Source organism: Nelusetta ayraudi, unplaced genomic scaffold, assembly GCF_046127955.1.
Source record: "Nelusetta ayraudi isolate G7.1 ecotype Tasmania unplaced genomic scaffold, CSIRO-AGI_Nayr_v1 ptg000014l, whole genome shotgun sequence".
Lineage (NCBI taxonomy): Eukaryota > Metazoa > Chordata > Actinopteri > Tetraodontiformes > Monacanthidae > Nelusetta > Nelusetta ayraudi.
In genome coordinates, this window is record NW_027466064.1 from 537,840 (window position 1) to 556,890 (window position 19,051).

Genomic DNA, 19,051 nt, shown 5'->3' on the forward strand with positions numbered 1-19,051 from the left:
TTAAAGAGTCATTCCCCGCACTGCACGCCAGGGGGCAGCAGCGGAGCAGCTAACAGTAGCCCGCTAGCCGTTCGAGGTGCGGCACAGGAAAACAGAGACGAGACGCCGTCTGTCAGTTCTGCTTTCTCGGCTAAGTAGTCCCGGTCACCGCTGGATGTGAGCTTTTATATCGCGACACCGTGTCTGTAGTTTCTTAGATTAGAAGTAGAACGCAGTGTCTCACTCACACACACACGGCGGAAGCAGAAGCGCTAACGTCAGGTAGCTCATGCTAGGACAGCTAGCGGGCTAGCTCCCAGCGGTGCGTCAACGTCAACATCTGAGCGGAACTTGTGTGTAAAGTATAAATTGAAGCTGACGTGACCATGGCGGACGTGGACAAGCTGAATATAGACAGCATCATCCAGCGGCTCCTGGAAGGTGAGTGGGCCGCTGAGGCGGATTACATAAACAGGGCTGGCCGCAGCGGAGGCTGCTAGCTGGCTAGTTAGCGTTAGCCTGTGTTTACCTTGGCGAGCGAACAAGCGGTTGTTATCACCGTGTGTGTGTGTGTGTGTGTGTGTGTGTGTGTGTGTGTGTGTGTGTGTGTGTGTGTGTGTGTGTGTGTGTGTTTTTGACACTGAGGTTGCCGCAGTTTTTGGATGTTCAGTGTACAAGTCAGAAGAGACACACACACCTTCACGACTCATTCCGAGGCTGTCGGCTCTCTCACTGGCCATTCGTCACTGGAACTCACTGTACCGCCACACTGCGGCTCAAGGGCTCCGGCTGATGTTTCTGTCTCGCTGTGTTGCTGCTGCAGTCCGAGGATTGAAGCCCGGGAAGAACGTGCAGCTGCAGGAGAACGAGATCCGGGGCCTGTGCCTCAAGTCCAGGGAGATCTTCCTCAGCCAGCCCATCCTGCTGGAGCTCGAGGCCCCGCTCAAGATCTGCGGTGCGCTCTCTTCTTTCTTTTTCTGGAGGTATGCGTTCACAGGAACGGAAGTCCCAGTGCACCTGGCTCACCTGTGGGTGTACCCCCCCCTCTGCAGGTGACATCCACGGCCAGTACTACGACCTGCTGCGGCTCTTCGAGTACGGCGGCTTCCCGCCGGAGAGCAACTACCTGTTCCTGGGTGACTACGTGGACCGGGGGAAGCAGTCTCTGGAGACCATCTGCCTGCTACTGGCCTACAAGATCAAGTACCCCGAGAACTTCTTCCTGCTCAGGGGCAACCACGAGTGCGCCTCCATCAACAGAATATACGGCTTCTACGACGAGTGTGAGTGGGCGTGGCTGCGGGGGGGGTCGGTGGGCGGTGATGTTCTGCAACACACACACATAAAAGCTGCTGGTGTTGCCATCAATGCTTTGCAGTCATACTGCATATGTGTAGTGCACCCAGCGCGCTGCAGCTACGGAGTTCCTTCAAAATAAGATAAATATTCACGTAATTAAGTCAAATCATGCAGATTATATTGAGCAGAAATCAAGAGGAATTCTTCAGGCTTGGCAAAAAGAAAAGAAAGAGGAATTAGAATCAAAGCAGCGGCTGCACTGTCGCCCCCCCCCCCCCTGCAGGTAAAAGAAGGTACAATATCAAGCTGTGGAAGACCTTCACCGACTGCTTCAACTGCCTGCCCATCGCCGCCATCGTGGACGAGAAGATCTTCTGCTGCCACGGAGGTCAGCGAGGACCTTTGATCTGCTGCGTGACGTCCAGTCTGCCGACCCTTGACCTCGGCTATCGTGTTTTGATTTGCTCTGCTGCCCCCCTCCCCTCCCTCCCCCCCAGGTCTGTCACCTGACCTCCAGTCCATGGAGCAGATCAGACGCATCATGCGGCCCACTGACGTCCCCGACCAGGGTCTGCTGTGCGACCTGCTGTGGTCCGACCCCGACAAGGACGTCCTGGGCTGGGGGGAGAACGACAGGGGCGTGTCATTCACCTTCGGGTCAGAGGTCGTGGCCAAGTTCCTGCACAAACACGACCTGGACCTGATCTGTCGAGCCCACCAGGTGATCGCTGCGTCCGACGCGGACCTCCTTGGCCGGGCGGAGGCGTGTCCAGGTGTGCGTTGAGGCCGGGCGGAGGCGTGTCCAGGTGTGTGCTGACGCTGGGTGGTGGTGTGTGTGCAGGTGGTGGAGGACGGCTACGAGTTCTTCGCCAAGCGGCAGCTGGTCACCTTGTTCTCGGCGCCAAACTACTGTGGCGAGTTTGACAACGCCGGCGCCATGATGAGCGTGGACGAGACGCTCATGTGCTCCTTCCAGGTGAGTCAGCGGCGCCGGATCGCCATTCCTATCCTGGAGACTTCAGAAATGAGATTCTTGTCAACAGACGCTGCGCTGTTCAGTGACTCTGCAACGGATTGTCGTCGTCACAGACAATTCAGGTGTCAGTGCGTTATGTGATGCACTGACACCTTTGGAATCAGCTGATCAGCAGTGTTTAAAGCCTCCACTGTCATCATTGTGAGCGCGCCGTGTGCAGCGTCTCAGGGCTTTGAATGGAGAATCGTTTGAATCACAATCAAATTGAATCGTGAGACGGTCAAAGGTTTCTGCTGCTGCTGCTGCTGCTGCTGCTGCTGCTGCTCCAACACTGCTGCATGTTTCTGCTCCTGCTCCAGATCCTCAAGCCAGCTGAGAAGAAGAAGCCCAACGGCAGCCGTCCGGTCACGCCCCCTCGCAACATGGTCACCAAGCAGGCCAAGAAATGAAATCTGAAGAGTGCGGCTGGGGGGCGGGGGAGGGGGGCAGGGGGCGGGACCATATTCCCGCAGCTCCTCCCTCTCCTGGGTCTTCTGCACCCAATACTGAAGAAAATGTATCCACTCCTTCACGATGAAAAGCAAAGTGTTTGGTTGTTTTGTCCACTGGGGCTGGGGGTGGGGCTGGGGCTGGGGGCGGGGCGAGCGATCTGTCACCATGACGACCTCAGGTGCTTTGCACTCATTTTGCAGCAGCGAGTCTCTTTTTGCCACACACGACTGTTGAATCAGGAAAACGCACCGACGATGCGGCTTCCTCGCGCACCGGAGCGAAGGCCTCGCTCCTCCGTCCTCCTCCTGCTCCTCCTCCTCATCGCCTGCAACCACTCCAGCACCGCCACTTCCTGTCGAGACTCCGCCCACGGTCGGCTGTCGCAGGGCGTCGACTTTTCACTCGCATCATCACATTTTTAAACTAGTCTAGTGCTGAATGAACCAATAAGGAGGCACTTATTGTAACGTCTGAATCTTTCTATTAAACTCTTGACTGTATTTTAAGGGGGAACTGCTGTCTGGAAATCATTTTTGCCTTTTTAAATATATTCATACAATCGTTATTTAGTCATTGTTTGTGCAATTGAATACTTTCTCTTGTACTTTTGTCATTTAGTCAGGGACAGACTGAGAAAAGACCGAATGCCTCAGATGAATCATCATCAATTCAACTTAATAACATATTATTAATAATATTATAATAATAATAAATATAATAACATTGAGCAAAGCAGCACATCGTGCTGTTCAGATCTACGACGTCCCTGAATGCAGCGCTCCGCATGGAAACCAGTGGTAAACATCTTCATCTGTGGAATATGACAGATGAATGAATACTTTATGAATCTCCAAGAGGAACTTCGCACGTTGCAGTCACCCGTCATGACCGCCAGCAATGACGTCAGAGGCCGAGCTGCACGTGACTCAGGGGGAGAGAGAGAGAGAGAGTCTGTTCCTTTCAAACAAACTGTTCCCTCACGTGCCAAGAGAGGAGGAGGTGTGGGGACCTTTCGGTCAACGCCCACCAGGGGGAGACAGAATAAAGCACAGAACCCTGGAGAGACAATAAAGTGCAGAGGTTGGACCAGGTGGACCAGACAAGGATCCACACACAGCAGAGTAGCCCGCAGCAGCAGCAGCAGCAGCAGCAGCAGCAGCTACTTCCGGGAGAAACATCCCAATATTTCCGCGAGCTTTAATAACCGCGGTTGTTCCTGTTTGCCTCCATCCAGCGGTGGAAGGACGGCACCTTGTCGACCGGCTGCAAACACATCGTTTCTCCCAGCACCGCGCCGCCAGATAAGATAAAAGCGGCGCTTCGGCCGACTGCTCCTTATATGGAGAGGCAGGTTGCGTAATGAGCTTTGACGTCACGACAACAGTCACAAGACCAGGCTGGCGGAGCGTGCGCGGGGCCACAGGGCAGCGCGCTCCCGTGTCCGGTGTTATGCACTAGGCTGGAGGAGGAGCGGGGCACCAGCAGCACCAGCAACAGCGGCACCAGCGGCACCATGGCCCCGGACAAGCCGCTCCTAGCTCGGCTCGGGATCGGCGCCCTCCCCTGAAGCGCGGAGTTACACCTCGTTCCCACCGGACCGGAAACGGCTGTTGTTGTTGTTGTTGTTGTCGTCGTCGTCGTCGTCGTCGTCTGTGAGCTCACTCCAGCGGGGCTAGCTCCGCGGCTAGCTCCGCGGCTAGCTCCAGCTCGAGCCGCCGCGTGAGCCGCCAGCTGGGGGATGTTGTCCGTGCTGTCGTACGGGAGACTGGTGGCCAGGGCTGTGATCGGCGGACTCTCGCAGACCGACAGCCGAGACTACAGCCTGGTGACGGCCAGCTGCGGCTTCGGCAAGGACTTCCGCAAAGGGATCCCGAAGAAGGGGACGTGCTATGGGGACGACGCGTGCTTCGTGGCGCGGCACCGGTCGGCCGACGTTCTGGGTGAGAGGCGCTTGGCCGTTATTATTGTTATTATTAAGCTATTAATAAGAAGAATAAATATTACATTATATTTAATATTTCACTAGTCCTTGCCTCAGTGGTCCTTGCCTCTTGCCAGAAGGTTGCGAGTTCGATGCCTGCCACCCCTGTGTGTGGAGTCGTATGTTCTCCCAGTGTCTGCTGGGTTCTCCAGGTTCTCTCCATGTTATCCCAGTGTCTGCTGGGTTCTCCAGGTTCTCTCCAGGTTCTCCCAGTGTCTGCTGGATTCTCCAGCTTCCTCACACACTCCAAAAACATCCATGTGAAGTGAATTGGGAATTGTAAATTGACTGTAGGTGCGTATGTGAATGAGTCCAGACTTTGTGTCTATGTGGTCCTGTGATGAAGTGGCCACTGGTCCAGGGTGTCACCCTGCCTTCACCCAGTGACAGCTGGCAGAGGCTCCAGCAGACCCCTGAGGCCCTGAGTGCAGGATGGATGGATGGATGACATCACTATTAGAGGGAAGCTGAGACTCACCAGGGTGTTCAGGGTCTCTTGTCTCCACGTCCCTCCACTCTGACCAACCAAGCAACCAATCAGGATCCGTCATGTGCTTCTGTCCTCAGGTGTGGCGGACGGCGTGGGGGGCTGGCGGGACTACGGCGTGGACCCCTCGCAGTTCTCGGGGACGCTGATGAAGACGTGCGAGCGGCTGGTGAAGGAGGGCCGCTTCATGCCCAGCAACCCCGTGGGCGTCCTGACCAGCGGCTACTACGAGCTGCTGCAGAACAAAGTGCCGCTGCTGGGTGAGTGGGCTGGCTACAAAATAAAAGCATTGTGTCCAAACAAAGTACAGTGGCGACTTGCAGGTGTTTCCATTGCGTGGTGTGAAGATCATCCGCCGTCGCTCCGGTCCCAGGAGGTTTCATTAGAATTACGTTCGCTTTTGCTTGTTTACGTTTGTTTGCGGTCCAGAACGCTGGTTCTGTTTTCCTCTTTGATGACTTGGAAACAATATTCCGTCTCCTCCTCTGTCCAATCATAACCCTCCATTGTCACTGGTCACGTGACCCCGTACGTCACGTCCACTGACGCGATGTTCCTCTGTGTGGATCCATGTGAGAAACCAGCTGATGAGAGTCAGAACCTTTCAGCCATGTTTGGGAGCTTTGGTTTCCACCTCCAGCTTTTCTTGCCATGTTTAGGTCTGGTGCAGTTGTAGTGGTGTTGGAAACGCAGCTACTTCCCAGAGTTCCCAGTCGGAGGAGGAGCCTCTGGCCTCCAGGAGCTCCCTGAACAACATGTTCTCTCCTGAGCCGTGTGGGGATGTTTGCTCGCGTGTTGCCGTCTGGATGGAGATTTTTGCACCGTGACTCAGAGCTCAGCTCCATCCCATGATGACGCCCCTCCCGTGCAGCTCTTCCTGCAGCAGCATGCAGCAGATCGCCTGTGTGTGTGTGTGTGTGTGTGTGTGTGTGTGTGTGTGTGTGTGTGTGTGTGTGTGTGTGTGTGTGTGTGTGTGTGTGTGTGTGTGTGTGTGTGTGTGTTCCTGCTGGTGGAGCTGGATGGGAGTCCCAGAGCGTGAGGAGGTCCTGCTGCTGGTGACTCAGCGGGCCGCAGGGTGTGGCAGCAGCTCGGCTTCCCTCTCGTCCCCTCCCAGACGACTGTTGTTGTTGTTGTTGTTGACTGGTCAGCTGCCTGGAAACATGGTTGTGTTGCTGCGAAGCTGCAGGATGAGATGGTGCCCTCTGCTGCTGACTCTTGTCACTGCCACTGCTGGTGTCAGAGCCCAACCTCTGCTTTTACCCACAATGCACTTCATCCCCCAAAACTGAGTCCGAGTCAGGATGTGAGTGTCCAGTCTGTGGACCTCCTCTGGGACAGATGTGTTGTGAGCCGAACTCGCCACGATTGTTGCTGCATTTGCTGATCCGGTCCTTCAGTAAATATTAGAATTCAGAGATCAAGTGGACTTCAAAATAAAATAATTCATATACAAAGTTAAGTCTGGACAAATCAGAAATACCACAGTGTGCCAGTAGGGGGAGTCACCCTGTGGAGCAGCTGCAGTGAGGAGACTAAAACTTGCAATCACAGAGAAATTAAAGAGACTGCGTAAAATGGAAAATATGAAAATTAGTTTTTTCTTGATTTTGACTCATGTTCCTTTGGACTAAAACATCCCATAATGTTTCCCGTGCAAGGTTGATGTGCTATTTTGCAGTAAATATTAAAAGCAGATGGAAAAGGGGGCGGGACTAGAAGAGTTTTGCATCACTTCTTCCTATCGCTTTGGAACATGAGGTTTATTTACAAAGTGACTGCAGGCGCAAGTATTTTATTATTATTATTATTATTATTATTATTATTATTATTAATATTATTATCAATAATAATAATAATAATTATTCATTTGTTTTGTTCTTTTTAGTGATAATATTGTTGTTTGTTGTGTTTGATCTGTTTTAAACATGTTCAATGAAAATGGCTAACGTGTGTGTGTGTGTGTGTGTGTGTGTGTGTGTGTGTGTGTGTGTGTGTGTGTGTGTGTGTGTGTGTGTGTGTGTGTGTGTGTGTGTGCAGGCAGCAGCACGGCCTGCATCGTGGTGCTGGACCGGCAGAGCCACCAGCTGCACACGGCCAACCTGGGCGACTCGGGCTTCCTGGTGGTGCGAGGAGGGGAGGTGGTCCACCGCTCAGACGAGCAGCAGCACTACTTCAACACCCCCTTCCAGCTGGCCATCGCCCCCCCAGGGGTGGAGGGGGTGGTGCTGAGCGACAGGTGAGCAGCAGCAGCAGCAGCAGGCAGTCAGCAGGCGCTCAGCAGGCGCTCAGCTCGGTGGCCCAAGGTCAAAGTCTGTGTGGGCAGAGGCCTGGGGTGGGGGGAGCTCACTCAGCCAATCAGGCACCAGCAGGCTGAGCCGCCTCCTACTGGGTCAGTGGTCACGCAGGCAGATCAGTGAGGAGGGAGAAGCTGAGCTGACTCACTGGTTCACTACCACAGTCCAACTGAGTCGTTCAGTGGTGGTGGGAGCAGCAGCAGCAGCAGCAGCAGCAGCAGCAGCAGCAGGTGCGGCTAGAGGACACGGTGCAGTACTCCTCACTCACCACTGGAGGCACTGTGGCTAGAGGTTGACCTTCTGATCCAGAACCATCAGAACGACTGCAGCCGTCGCTGTGAGCGAGGAAGGATACAGACACGATGACGATGACGATGATGATGATGATGATGATGATGACACTGTGTCTGGGGGGATTAGGGTCCCCACATGTGGAAGGTAGAGCAGCGGTGTAGTTTTCCAAAGAGGCTCCGTTGGTTTCAGCTTCTGAAACGCGCCCACGCTGCCCCCTGGTGGTGGGAACACGCACGCTGACTTTAATGACAGACACACAGACGCACGGCAGACATTTTTGCCCTGACCTGGAGGTCAGTACTCCCACTGACCTCTGTCCCTCCCTGCAGTCCTGACGCGGCCGACAGCTCCTCCTTCGACGTCCAGCTGGGTGACATCATCCTCACCGCCACCGACGGCCTCTTCGACAACATGCCGGACCACATGATCCTGCAGGAGCTGAAGAAGCTGAAGGTAGGGGGCGCCGCGGCCGGACAGGTGCGTCGGCCGGAGCTTAATGTGGAGGTTCTGACGGCTCCTTTCCAAACAGCAGAACTCCAACTACGAGAGCATCCAGAAGACGGCACGCAGCATCGCCCAGCAGGCCCACGTCCTGGCCTACGACCCCAACTACATGTCGCCCTTCGCCCAGTTCGCCTGCGACAACGGCCTCAACGTCAGAGGTAGGAGGGCCTGAGCTCAGGTGACCCAGTGCTTCCTGTCCTGAGCAGAGTGGTGACTGTGTGTGTGTTTGTGCAGGAGGAAAACCTGATGACATCACGGTGCTGCTGTCCATAGTGGCTGAATACACCGACTAGAGTCTCTCCTGCTGGACAGGAAGTTGACCCAGCGGTCGTCATCGGCTCCGCTCCGCTCCGAGACCCCCGGCAGACCCGCGGTGGGCCTCCTACAGGAACACCTACGTAACCGCAGCGGGTGGTGGGGGGAGGGGCTTGACGAGGAGTCCTGGAACATCCTCTTGGCCTCGGCTGCACTTAAAGGCGTCTTGGGGCTCATTGGATGAATCCCATTGGCTGGGAGGAGCCATGAGTGGGCGTGTCCGGGACGGGGATCAGAGTCACGCTGTTGGTGGAGGCCCCGTGCTGAGGCCCTACATCAGCCTGCAGGGAGGAGGAGGAGGAGGAGGAGGAGGAGGAGGAGGAGGAGGAGGAGGAGGAAACTGTCAGAGGAACTGTTCCCCCAACCACCTGCAGGGGGCACTGCTGGACGCTTCTTCACACTGCTGAGGTTCCAGGTCCACCTGCTCCAGAAGGTCCCTTTAATCCCACAGCAGCGCTGCCTGGTGGTGGGTCTGTGTGACGTGACGGCGGCACGCTTGTGTGTCTCCACCAGGTGTCGCACAAACGCTCTGAATCAGCGACTTCCTGCCTCTGATGTGCCTTCCGTCAGCCCATTGGTCCATTCTACCTCCAGACTGCCGAGTAGCCCCGCCCTTCCCATCATGCCCTGCAGCGTGTTCACCTGACGGCTCAGCCAGTTGTAGTCCAGAAGCCTTGGCTGTTGCATTGCGCCCCCTACTGACACCTCTAGACTCCACTCAGCCAGTGAGCTGTGTGGACCCTCACCTGGCTTGACCATGTGACAAGCAGAGCACAGCTGTGTGTGTGTGTGTGTGTGTGTGTGTGTGTGTGTGTGTGTGTGTGTGTGTGTGTGTGTGTGTGTGTGTGTGTGTGTGTGTGTGTGTGTGTGTTCAAGCAGGGACAATATTTAAATAAAGACAACAGTATTTTGCTACCCTGCTGCTCTCCTAGCTTGACTTGAACCGTCACCACATCACAAACACACACACACATACACACCTTTTAAACAAAGTCATCACTACAACCTAGTGTGTGTTACACACAGAAACTCACTGGTGGGAGAGAGACGATCATTCTCACATCTCGTTGGCCAACTGGGATGTTTGTTGGGATATTTGGGGTTTAATATTTTGCTACGGTCAAAACAACAGTAGCCCCTCTGCCTCCAATCCACACAGTGCACACTGGCTTCACCAGAGCCTACAACAGTACAAAAGAAAGGCAACATTTAGCAAGTTGGTGAAGGAGTCCTTCCTAGTTTTCAGAGTCACCTGTCCAGAGCAGAAACACAGTCAGACCACACAAGACGAGGCAAGGCAACGATGCAGGATAAGACGAACGGTCAACACGGTCAACATCTACAGTCAGGGCACCTCTGTGACATCACAGAGGGCTGCCTTACATAGTTTGTTGTGAGGTAGAATGGGGAGTGTTGATAACTAGCGTGTTGGTATTGAGGGAACGTATGATCATGGCTGCTGCAATGACAGCGTGCCAGTCAGTGCAGTGCTGCGTCAATGCTGGATCTATTGGTTTTCTGGTTCCAAGCTCCGCCTTTGTTGGGTCCGCAGCGTTTGTTTTTATATCGTTGTCGTTATCGTCGGCGTGTTCAATCAATCAACTTTTATTTGGACAGCGATAAATCACACCCACAAACGTCTCAAAGTGCTTCGTACAATCAGGAAAAAAACTGTGTGTTCTTTGCCCTTAATATGTGTGTGAAGTTTATTGGGGCCACGTCTTGCACAAGGGTGACAGACCCATTGCTTTTCCATTGTTTATTGGCTTTATATAAGGCTCTGAAGCCATAAGTGCTATGGTCTTGATAATGCAGTAAGACCCAACCAAGACCTTCATGACAAAAATGTATTTGTTGTGAAACCTTTTTGATGCCAACCGTTGCACGGCCCTTTAAAGTCAAGGTCACCTCGAATGCACGATTATTTGACCACATTCCCATACTCCAAAACTCAGGTCACACCTGCCAAAACTTTTAATTTTGTTAAAAAACTGTAAATCCGTGCAATAGCGCCCACTACAGAAAATGGGGACTTTCACGCCATTTTGACCTCTGATCATACTTCAATCTGGACCAAAAATGTGCACACATGTAAAGGCTGCCAAAAAATTTCATCTGATGAAGAAATTAAAACTGGAGCCGCTCCGGAGCGCCACCTAGAGGCCAAGAGGAACGTCGTAGAGACCTAGGACGAGAACCCACACGTGTTCCTCTCTTCCAGACCTACATTTCATCCATTCTAATTTTTTACACTCGACAAACAGGAAGTGAGCTATTTCCACCTGTTTGAACACTCATCAAAATCAACTGGGTTTTGTTACAACTCAGTACACAGTTGACACAGTAAACACAGGTCCTGACATTCTGATTATATAATAATCAAACCGATAGGACCAATGGCGCCACCTACACAGTCGGGGCGGCTGTTGGCTCTGTCCCTTCAACGCTGCTTGCAACTTTATTTTTTCTTTATTTTTCTAGTTTTCCACGGGCCCATTCCTGGCTGTACGCCTGCTTCATGCAGTATTGTAATGCTCTCACAATTAAGCAGTATAAAGTTTGCTTCCAGTTTTATTTCCTTTTTACTATCATGTCATGGTACTGTATGTGTTATGTAACACCTCTTAATGTTTTATATGAGGCCAATAAGTAATGTCCTGGGTCACTTCTCTGACTTGAGGCAGACACTTCCTGGATGGATCCTGGATTCATGAGGCAAGGAATGGTCCACTTTAACCACCACACTGGGGAAGGTCATCAACTCTCCTTCAACCAATCCAGGTGAACAAGCTCAAGGGAGTCACCTGTCTCAGAGTGCCTGGGTGAGCTTCTACAGACTTTGCTATGGAGCCAGAGACAGCACTGTCTAACTCACCATGAATAAATGCCCAATCTTGGATCACCACAGTCAGTGATCTTGTTGAACTACTTGGTGGCACTGCTCCCTTCCACTGTACAAACAAATAAACAACAACAACTCTCGACAACAAAGAGTCTCCAGTTCAGTTCATCAGAGTCCCACACGTGACTGGCAGCCAGTGGACTTTGCTTGGTGTGTTCTGAACATGTGTTGGGTAGAATGCAATTCACAAATACTCATTGGCACATGTTATCAAATAGATCTCTTGCACAAGCTTCATGCACACCTGTCTGGAAAATGATTGATTGCCTTGCTCCCTATAAAAGAGTGGAGTGACAACAAGATCCAATCAAACTGTCCCACTTGTGTTGGTAGAGCGTTTTGACAATGAAGACTACATTGTGTTTTCTGTTTTTGCAGCTCATCTCCTCTCTCTGCTCAGGACAGCTTCAACCACAGCTCAACAGTGACATCTCACCACTTGGGAAGGAACTTACTGAGCACACCAGAGGACCACATGAAACCCTCAACCAACAACTGACATGGAAAGAGGATGTCAACGCTGTGCTGAGAGAAATGAGTGCCATGTTGGCTGAGCAGAGGGTGGAGATCAGGCAACTGCAGAAAGAAAACCAAGGTAGGGAAACACAATGATGAACAACAGTACAGATGAGATGGTCATAAAAACAGGAAGTCATTGGCTTCCTTTCATTCTGGAAAATCTATGGTATCTGTTTTTTTAGGACAAACGGCCAAGCTGGAGTCACAAAAGATTGAATTTGAAAAGCAAAAGATTGAATTTGAAAAACAAAAGACTGAAGTGGAAAAGCAAAAGACTGAAGTGGAAAAGCAAAAGACTGAAGTGGACAAACTGAAGGAACAGCTGCAAGGTATTTTCTTACAGTATAAAGACAAAATACAAATACTGCAATTGTCAAGACATTAAATAATCAGCAGATGGAATTGCCACAGGCCAGAGGGGACAACAACAATATGATATGTGATATTGTGATGTGCTTAGTAATGTGTTCAGATGTGGTTCCACCTTTAGCCCTCAACATTTTCTCCGTCTAACCTCGTGCTTTCTGGACAGTCTTCTGACTTTATTGTCCTTGTCCTTGCACTGAAGGTTGATTTTATGTTTGAAGCATTTATTGAGAACTTAAGTTACCAAACACTGCATATATTTTCTACACATTTTCAGCTCAAACAGCAGAGCTGAGCTCACTGAAAGCCAGGACAGATGTTACAGAAATCCACGTAGAAGAACTGAAGACAGACAAACAACGTAAGAAGAAAAATGAAGGTAGAAATGTAGAAATGCTTGCATGGTTTATCTTTTCTCAATAGAACTGTGTGTCTCAGTCAAACAGGTGGCTTTCTCAGCCTCTCTACTGGCATCAGGCGCTGGATATTTTGGCCCGTTTAATACTGAAACTGCGATGGTCTTCAGACATGTGGTCACAAACATCGGAAATGCCTACAACCCAAACACAGGTTCCTACTTTGATTGACAGGTTACAGTGGAAAGACTTCCACCTGACCAATGATTCATCTGACTCTTCTCTTCTGCCATTGCAGGCTTCTTTACTGCACCAGTGAGAGGAGTCTACCACTTTGACTTCTATGTCTATGCACTTGGACATCCTTCTTATGGCACAGGTGCTCTGTTGGTGAAAAACGGATACCGTGTTCTTATTGCCTTTGAGCATCAGCCATCCCATGCTGTGGCCGCAAGTAATGGTGGCAAACTCCTTCTTGAGGTTGGTGATGTTGTGTATCTGCAATTGGTGCAAAACACAAGAGTGTATGACAATGTAAACCACCACACAACCTTCAGTGGACATCTTCTGTTCACAATGTAAAGAGGGAAATGCAGCCTTGCATTGCATCATCCCTGTGATGTTTCATTTTTGTGTCAAACTCAAATACACAGCAGGCCAAATTCATTCATTCATTTTCCATGCCTGCTTCTTCCTGAGCTCAGGGTCACGGGGGTCTGCTGGAGCCTCTCTCAGCTGTCATAGGGCGAAGGCAGGGTGACACCCTGGACAAGTTGAGTAGGCCAAATTAAAAATAATTAATTAATAAATTAATTAATAAATTAATTTTTAAAAAAAAGTACATGTGGAGGGCCTATCACAGCCTATACAACGTTGCTATATGGCATTGCCTAAATATGAATCATTAAGCTAACTCAATAAATAAACAAATAAAATCAGTTGCAATATTTTCTCACGGCTCTGTCAATAATTTCAAGTGTGAACATTTTTAACAGGCAAACAAGAGCTGTAATGACCACTTGGTTAATTTGAGGGGCATTTGTGGCAAACTGTATCATAATGCGTGGTCATATTAAGCCATGAAATAAACAACACAAAGAAAGCGTAAAGTTGCCTTCTGGGACTGACATTGTTCAACGCGTTTATTTGTTTAAAAAAACAAACATATAATCTCTTTCACCTCTTCAAAGTAATAAACCCAACAAAACCACGACTCTCTTGACCTGAGAGGGCATTTATGGTTCAAGAATTGTTTGGCTTCCACAGATGCGCACCTGTCTAATTGGCAGCTGCCCTCCTTACATTGCCACGCAAGAGAAACAAATAAAATACACCACCTTGTGGGAAAATAACGACATAGCACTCAAAACAAATAATAGTCACCAAACATAGGACTCTCTATATATACATCAAGCAACAAACAAATGGCTCCAACAACAGCAAAAAAGTTATTTTTCCAAAGAGAAATCAAATCTGTCCTTTCAACAGCAAGAGAGAAAAGTGCAAGAATGAAGCTGCACTAAAGCTGCATTGAAGTCAGTTTGCTGCTTTGTGATCCTCACCAATCACTGCTTCTAGAAATGTTGAAAATAAATAAAATCATTTGCATGCATTTCTTGTGGCTCCATTTCTGCAACTTGTTTGAACACTCGTTAAAATCAACAGGTTTTCTTTTTACAACTCTAGAACACATTGACACACTAAACATGGTCCAAGGGTCAGGAAGTTCCAAACACGTCCTGACATTCTGATTACAGATTATATAATAATCAAAGCGATAGGATCAACGGCGTCACCTACACAGCCGACTGATATCTACTCTCTCTAAGATAATAGTGACGATGTAGTACCTATGCCAGACCTGGTGTGGTGCCACTAGTTTACTCCATGAATGCAGAAGACAAATAAAAAGTCTAAGTCTAAGTCTAAGAAGACCTGAAGCACGCTGGGTTTAAAGAAGCAGCAGCTCATTAACAACATGAGCACCACAGAGAACAGAAAGGTCGCTCGTGAAAAGACGGTCGGCCAGTCTGCCGAGCCAAAAGAAAATCAATAAAAAGTAAAACAGGAAGTTTGCAGATGGGTTTGCTTGTGTTTATTTTCACTTTGCACACCATCCACCATCCATCCACCAGCACCGTGTGTTATTATTAGTGCTTTGTTTTAGTGGAGGTTAATGGAAGACTGTAGCAGTAACAAGTCCACTGTCCAACGCTGCTGCTGTTGGTCGTCTGCACCTCACGGCTGCTCAGGTTGCAAGAGGAGGGGCGGGGTTTAGAGCTGTGACGTCGGCATTTTCAAACTTATCCAATATGCAGTTTGGCTCTGTGTGGTTTCAGTGAAAACGCCGGCTTTGAGGAAATATTTGAGTGTTTTCAGGAAGCCAGATTACTTCCCCAGACTCCCAGTGCACTGTGGTACTTGTAGTATGGTGGTGCGTGCAATATACCAGTGGGCCAACTGTAATACTAATGAAATATCATCATGTGGGCCAAAGATAATTAACTTGGTTTTTGGCCCGCGGGCCTCAGATTGACACATATGCTGGACAGGAAGTGGCTGTTGTTATCGTAGGGAGCGGTATTTCGTGAAGGGTTCAGGTTCATGTTTACTATATGATTATTGTCCAAAAAAACAGAAAATGCTGTTGTAACTACCGCTGGCCAATCAGTAGTTCCACGCTTCAAACTGATGGCTGACGGTTCAAATGAAGCACCATTGAACACCGTGAAAACTACACCCCAAAAATAAACGCTTTCAATGAGGACTTCGAAAAAAACAATAACATTCATATTTAACATACATTAACAGTGACAAATAGCTCATTTTAAGTGAAACTAAAAATAGTGTAAAGTTTATATAAAATTTATCAACAAAAAAACAATTATTAAAACTCATACCATGCCATTTCATTTACAAAATCGACTATAAATTATTAAAAGTCTTCAAATCAACATTGCAGCGCAAATTAACGTTAAGCTCAGGACGACGCTGAAGTTGGCACCACATTCACCGCGGTGCTTCTTAGGTTTCGATTCCACCATAAAAAGAAAATCCGCAATTTGACCGCTAGATGGCTGTGCTTACCTCACCACTTTTCAACATATAAAATTCAGCGAATCATTATGTCTATGTTGAGGTGGATTTTCTTCTAAAATTATACAGTAGAAATGGACATGTGAGGTATCATTGTAAAGCCCTGGAGATATACTATCACAATCAGTTGACATATTTCAATGGAAATCAATTTTGGCCTTTTTGAGGGACTCCAAAGTTGACAACTTTGCCAATGACATTATGATATTTAGGGACTGAGCCCGCAGAAGACCAGTTCGAAACGAACTGGTCTTGCGGCTTCTCACCCCATTTTGACCCCCTTAACCTATACCAAAAGTCTTGGAAACTTCCGTGCAGGCCAGACCTGCTAATAAATGTATTAATTTGAAGGAAATTTTCAAATCGGCTCAATAGCACCACCTACAGAAGCCAAAACACAAAGACTGCTATAAAATATTCAACGCAAGTCATAGAGACATGGGACCAAGACCCACGTGTTAAGTCAATCCATACCTACATTTTATCAATATACTCCCATTAGCCAAACCAAACCGGAAGTGAGCTAATTTGACTTGTTTGAAACTAGGTCAAAACTATTGCACCTGAAACTGTAAGTGCTACGGCCTCGAAATTGGAGTATGACAGAGATGCGACCGTCCCGACAAAAAGTATAAGCTCGATCGGTTTAGTTTCCAATCGTTTTCATTTTACGGTCCGCCAAAATTTACGAATTTTTCACCTTTTTTTAATCCTCATTTTGATGCCCTTCCCAGACACCAAAACTCATCAAATTTTTTATGCAGGTCAGAACTTCCCCAAAATTAGAGTTCGTACAAAAAAAAAATTCAAAGATTCTCAATAGCGCCCCCTAGAGCCATTGAAGAGTGTTTACCCCATTTTGACCCCCTTAAAATTCTTTGATTTCAACAAAATTTTGGTCACATGTCGAGGCGGATGAAATCTTTCTGTGATGAAAAGCACAAGAGCGCAGCTGCTCTAGAGCGCCACCTACAGGTCGAGATGTGGAAGAAAGCACTTCAAAACTCATAACTCTCCCTAGGAACGTAGGAGCGACCCGGGACCAAAACCCACGCGTTCCTATCTTCTAGAAGAACATTTCGTACACTCTAACAAATGAAGAATTCCAAACAGGAAGTGAGATATTTACATTTGTTTGCACCTCCTCCAAATCTCTCTCTGCCTGTCTGTCTGTCTGTCTGTCTTGTCTGTCTCTCTCGTCATTTTTTAGTGTGAAGGAAACAAACAAAAGAGTATGTCAGGTTGTGAATAGATTTGCACTGCATAGGAATGTTAACAAAGGGCGAAGCAAAATTTTTGCAAAATGCTGTCTTACCTTTATGACAGTTGCAATGACAGGATAGATGATTAGAGGAAACATAATTTGTTTCCACATTATGAAAACAAATCACATCACTCATAAAATTAAATATGTGAGCTGAACGTGAGCACAGTCAACTGTTTGTTTCTTCTCTTTTTTGGGGGAGTTGGGGGTGGGTTGAAAGGATGCCTGTAACATTCAGTATGGTATACTGAAAACTTTTAGGATTAATATCTCCAAAATGATACAGTAATCAATCACATTTAGAAATTGAATGTTTCTAAATGTGATTGTGATCGAGTCGGCGCTTCACGTGTCCTCAGCAGGCGTCGGCTTCAGTCATGGGGCATCGGCGGGTTTCGGGCGGAATCGCCAGGGGTTGGGGAGCGTCGGCGGGTGTCGGGGGCTCGTGGCCGGGTGGCAGACGTCGCTGCAGGCGGTGGCCGGGTGGGCTCAGTCCCTTGAATGCTGCTTGCAGCTTTAATTATGTTTGGTTCTCTAAGGGAAACTGCAATATATGTCTTTTGCACAGGCTCATCAGGTGGATTTAAACTGAATATTTTTGGGGATAAAATTTGAAAGTCGAAACCAAAAAAAATCTTTGCCTGATTGATTGTAGAAATAAATAGTATGACAATTATTTTGTTTAAACACCACAATAAAATGCACTGTAGCTCTTTTTATTGCCACAGTGTGGAACCTGCACTGCATAATTAAATAATATTTTGAGAAAAGCAATACATTGATAAATACGTGAATGGATGACTGCTTTTCTCACCATGCACTTGCACCTCGTCAAGAACACCTAAGAACAGAGTTTGCCTTAAACTGTGTTAAAAATGGGGATATACATGTTGGGGGAAATCCAGTTAGCTTTGGCCACACTGGCGGTGTACAGTTGCACTGACTCTGGGCATATCCGTTGTTGTGAATGACATACATATGAAAACATTGAAGCCAATAAAATCAAGGTCTACCCTTGTTTTAAACAATCACAAGCCAGATGGATAGGATTTTCAATCACAAATTTAATGCAGGTGGAAACAGTGTGTTGAGGCATCATGACATAATCTGCAAATTTATATACCCGCGTATTTCTCCTAAAAAAAACACGACTACCTGAATGTTTTATATGGCATGTTGAGCGTTGTATTTCCTAAATCTATTCCGATGGATGCTTCCCTTGAGTGTATGATCCTTGTGGGTGTAAAACCTATGATTATTTGTGTTTAAGGCCATGGCAAGATATAAAAACTGTACTTATGTGTGTGTGGACCTGCTCAGGTATACAAATTAGGAATGAGTGTGTGGACCTGGTCGGGTATAAAATCTACAAATGTGTGTGTGGACCTGCTGAGGTACAACATCTAGAAATATGTGATGTGTGGCAATGGCCCCACCAGCACTGAATGTTCAAAATGTACAGACCCCATTTGGGGCCAAAATCCTTTTTTTTTTATCAAAACTGGAGTGTTACCTAATTTTGAATAGATGGTAATTATAGAGATTTGTTTTGTGTCTTACCTGATTTTTTTCAAAGCTGTAGGACCACAGGAGAGGGTGGAGCGTGTGTGTGTGTGTGTGTGTGTGTGTGTGTGTGTGTGTGTGTGTGTGTGTGTGTGTGTGTGTCAGCAGCATCTGGGTGAACGTCGCCCTCGTGTGGTCTGAGTTGGGACACAGTGTTTGTGTTCAGGCCTCGCAGACTGACGCCGTGCTATATGGCATTAGTGTGTATAATACTTTGTCAATATATATTATATGGAATATGGTCATTAGTGTATGTTATGTATAGTGCATATACATAACTAATATACCAATACTAATATACTAATATGTGTACTAATATAGTGCATAATACCTGCAGTTCCTAGGTATAATATGTAGTGCTGTG

The 19,051-nt window shown here is 48.3% G+C and overlaps 4 protein-coding genes across 5 annotated transcripts in view; 3 read left to right on the forward strand and 1 right to left on the reverse strand.

Annotated features, from left to right (window-relative positions):
- cux2b (cut-like homeobox 2b) overlaps window positions 1–803 on the reverse strand; it is a 59,589-nt gene extending 58,786 nt beyond the window's left edge. Inside the window, exon 1 of the mRNA XM_076023038.1 lies at window positions 677–803. The gene's annotated coding sequence lies outside the window, so the exon portion shown is untranslated. The remainder of the gene's footprint in view (window positions 1–676) is intronic.
- Window positions 41–3,259, forward strand: LOC142886112 (serine/threonine-protein phosphatase PP1-gamma catalytic subunit A). Its single transcript, XM_076023044.1, has 7 exons — window positions 41–420; window positions 803–934; window positions 1,032–1,262; window positions 1,562–1,666; window positions 1,776–1,999; window positions 2,120–2,254; window positions 2,614–3,259. The coding sequence occupies exons 1-7, from the start codon at window positions 366–368 to the stop codon at window positions 2,701–2,703; spliced, it is 972 nt and encodes a 323-aa protein (XP_075879159.1). The 5' UTR covers window positions 41–365; the 3' UTR covers window positions 2,704–3,259.
- A 1,225-nt stretch (window positions 3,260–4,484) lies between these two features.
- pptc7a (protein phosphatase targeting COQ7 a) lies at window positions 4,485–9,536 on the forward strand. 2 transcript variants are annotated; one of them, XM_076023052.1, is made up of 6 exons: window positions 4,485–4,686; window positions 5,295–5,474; window positions 7,252–7,450; window positions 8,132–8,255; window positions 8,332–8,464; window positions 8,541–9,536. In XM_076023052.1, exons 1-6 carry the CDS (start codon window positions 4,485–4,487, stop codon window positions 8,597–8,599), a joined length of 897 nt encoding a protein of 298 aa, XP_075879167.1. In that variant the 3' UTR covers window positions 8,600–9,536. The 2 variants fall into 2 exon arrangements, with proteins under 2 accessions (XP_075879167.1, XP_075879168.1); XM_076023053.1 differs by having other exon boundaries at window positions 8,335–8,464.
- A 2,309-nt stretch (window positions 9,537–11,845) lies between these two features.
- LOC142886079 (uncharacterized) lies at window positions 11,846–14,376 on the forward strand. Its single transcript, XM_076022990.1, has 5 exons — window positions 11,846–12,118; window positions 12,225–12,371; window positions 12,686–12,769; window positions 12,847–12,993; window positions 13,063–14,376. Exons 1-5 carry the CDS (start codon window positions 11,869–11,871, stop codon window positions 13,344–13,346), a joined length of 912 nt encoding a protein of 303 aa, XP_075879105.1. The 5' UTR covers window positions 11,846–11,868; the 3' UTR covers window positions 13,347–14,376.
- Window positions 14,377–19,051: the final 4,675 nt, after the last annotated feature.

What these genes read in the sequence shown, in the direction of transcription:
- pptc7a (XM_076023052.1), top strand. Translation starts at nt 4,485, where the DNA reads ATGTTGTCCGTGCTGTCGTACGGGAGACTGGTGGCCAGGGCTGTGATC. An exon ending in GAACAAAGTGCCGCTGCTGG is followed by an intron (nt 5,475 to 7,251) that starts GTGAGTGGGCTG and finishes GTGTGTGTGCAG; the next exon opens with GCAGCAGCACGGCCTGCATC. An exon ending in AGGAGCTGAAGAAGCTGAAG is followed by an intron (nt 8,256 to 8,331) that starts GTAGGGGGCGCC and finishes CTTTCCAAACAG; the next exon opens with CAGAACTCCAACTACGAGAG.
- LOC142886079 (XM_076022990.1), top strand. Translation starts at nt 11,869, where the DNA reads ATGAAGACTACATTGTGTTTTCTGTTTTTGCAGCTCATCTCCTCTCTC. An exon ending in ACTGCAGAAAGAAAACCAAG is followed by an intron (nt 12,119 to 12,224) that starts GTAGGGAAACAC and finishes CTGTTTTTTTAG; the next exon opens with GACAAACGGCCAAGCTGGAG. An exon ending in ACTGAAGGAACAGCTGCAAG is followed by an intron (nt 12,372 to 12,685) that starts GTATTTTCTTAC and finishes ACACATTTTCAG; the next exon opens with CTCAAACAGCAGAGCTGAGC.
- LOC142886112 (XM_076023044.1), top strand. Translation starts at nt 366, where the DNA reads ATGGCGGACGTGGACAAGCTGAATATAGACAGCATCATCCAGCGGCTC. An exon ending in GGCCCCGCTCAAGATCTGCG is followed by an intron (nt 935 to 1,031) that starts GTGCGCTCTCTT and finishes CCCCCTCTGCAG; the next exon opens with GTGACATCCACGGCCAGTAC. An exon ending in GATCTTCTGCTGCCACGGAG is followed by an intron (nt 1,667 to 1,775) that starts GTCAGCGAGGAC and finishes CCTCCCCCCCAG; the next exon opens with GTCTGTCACCTGACCTCCAG.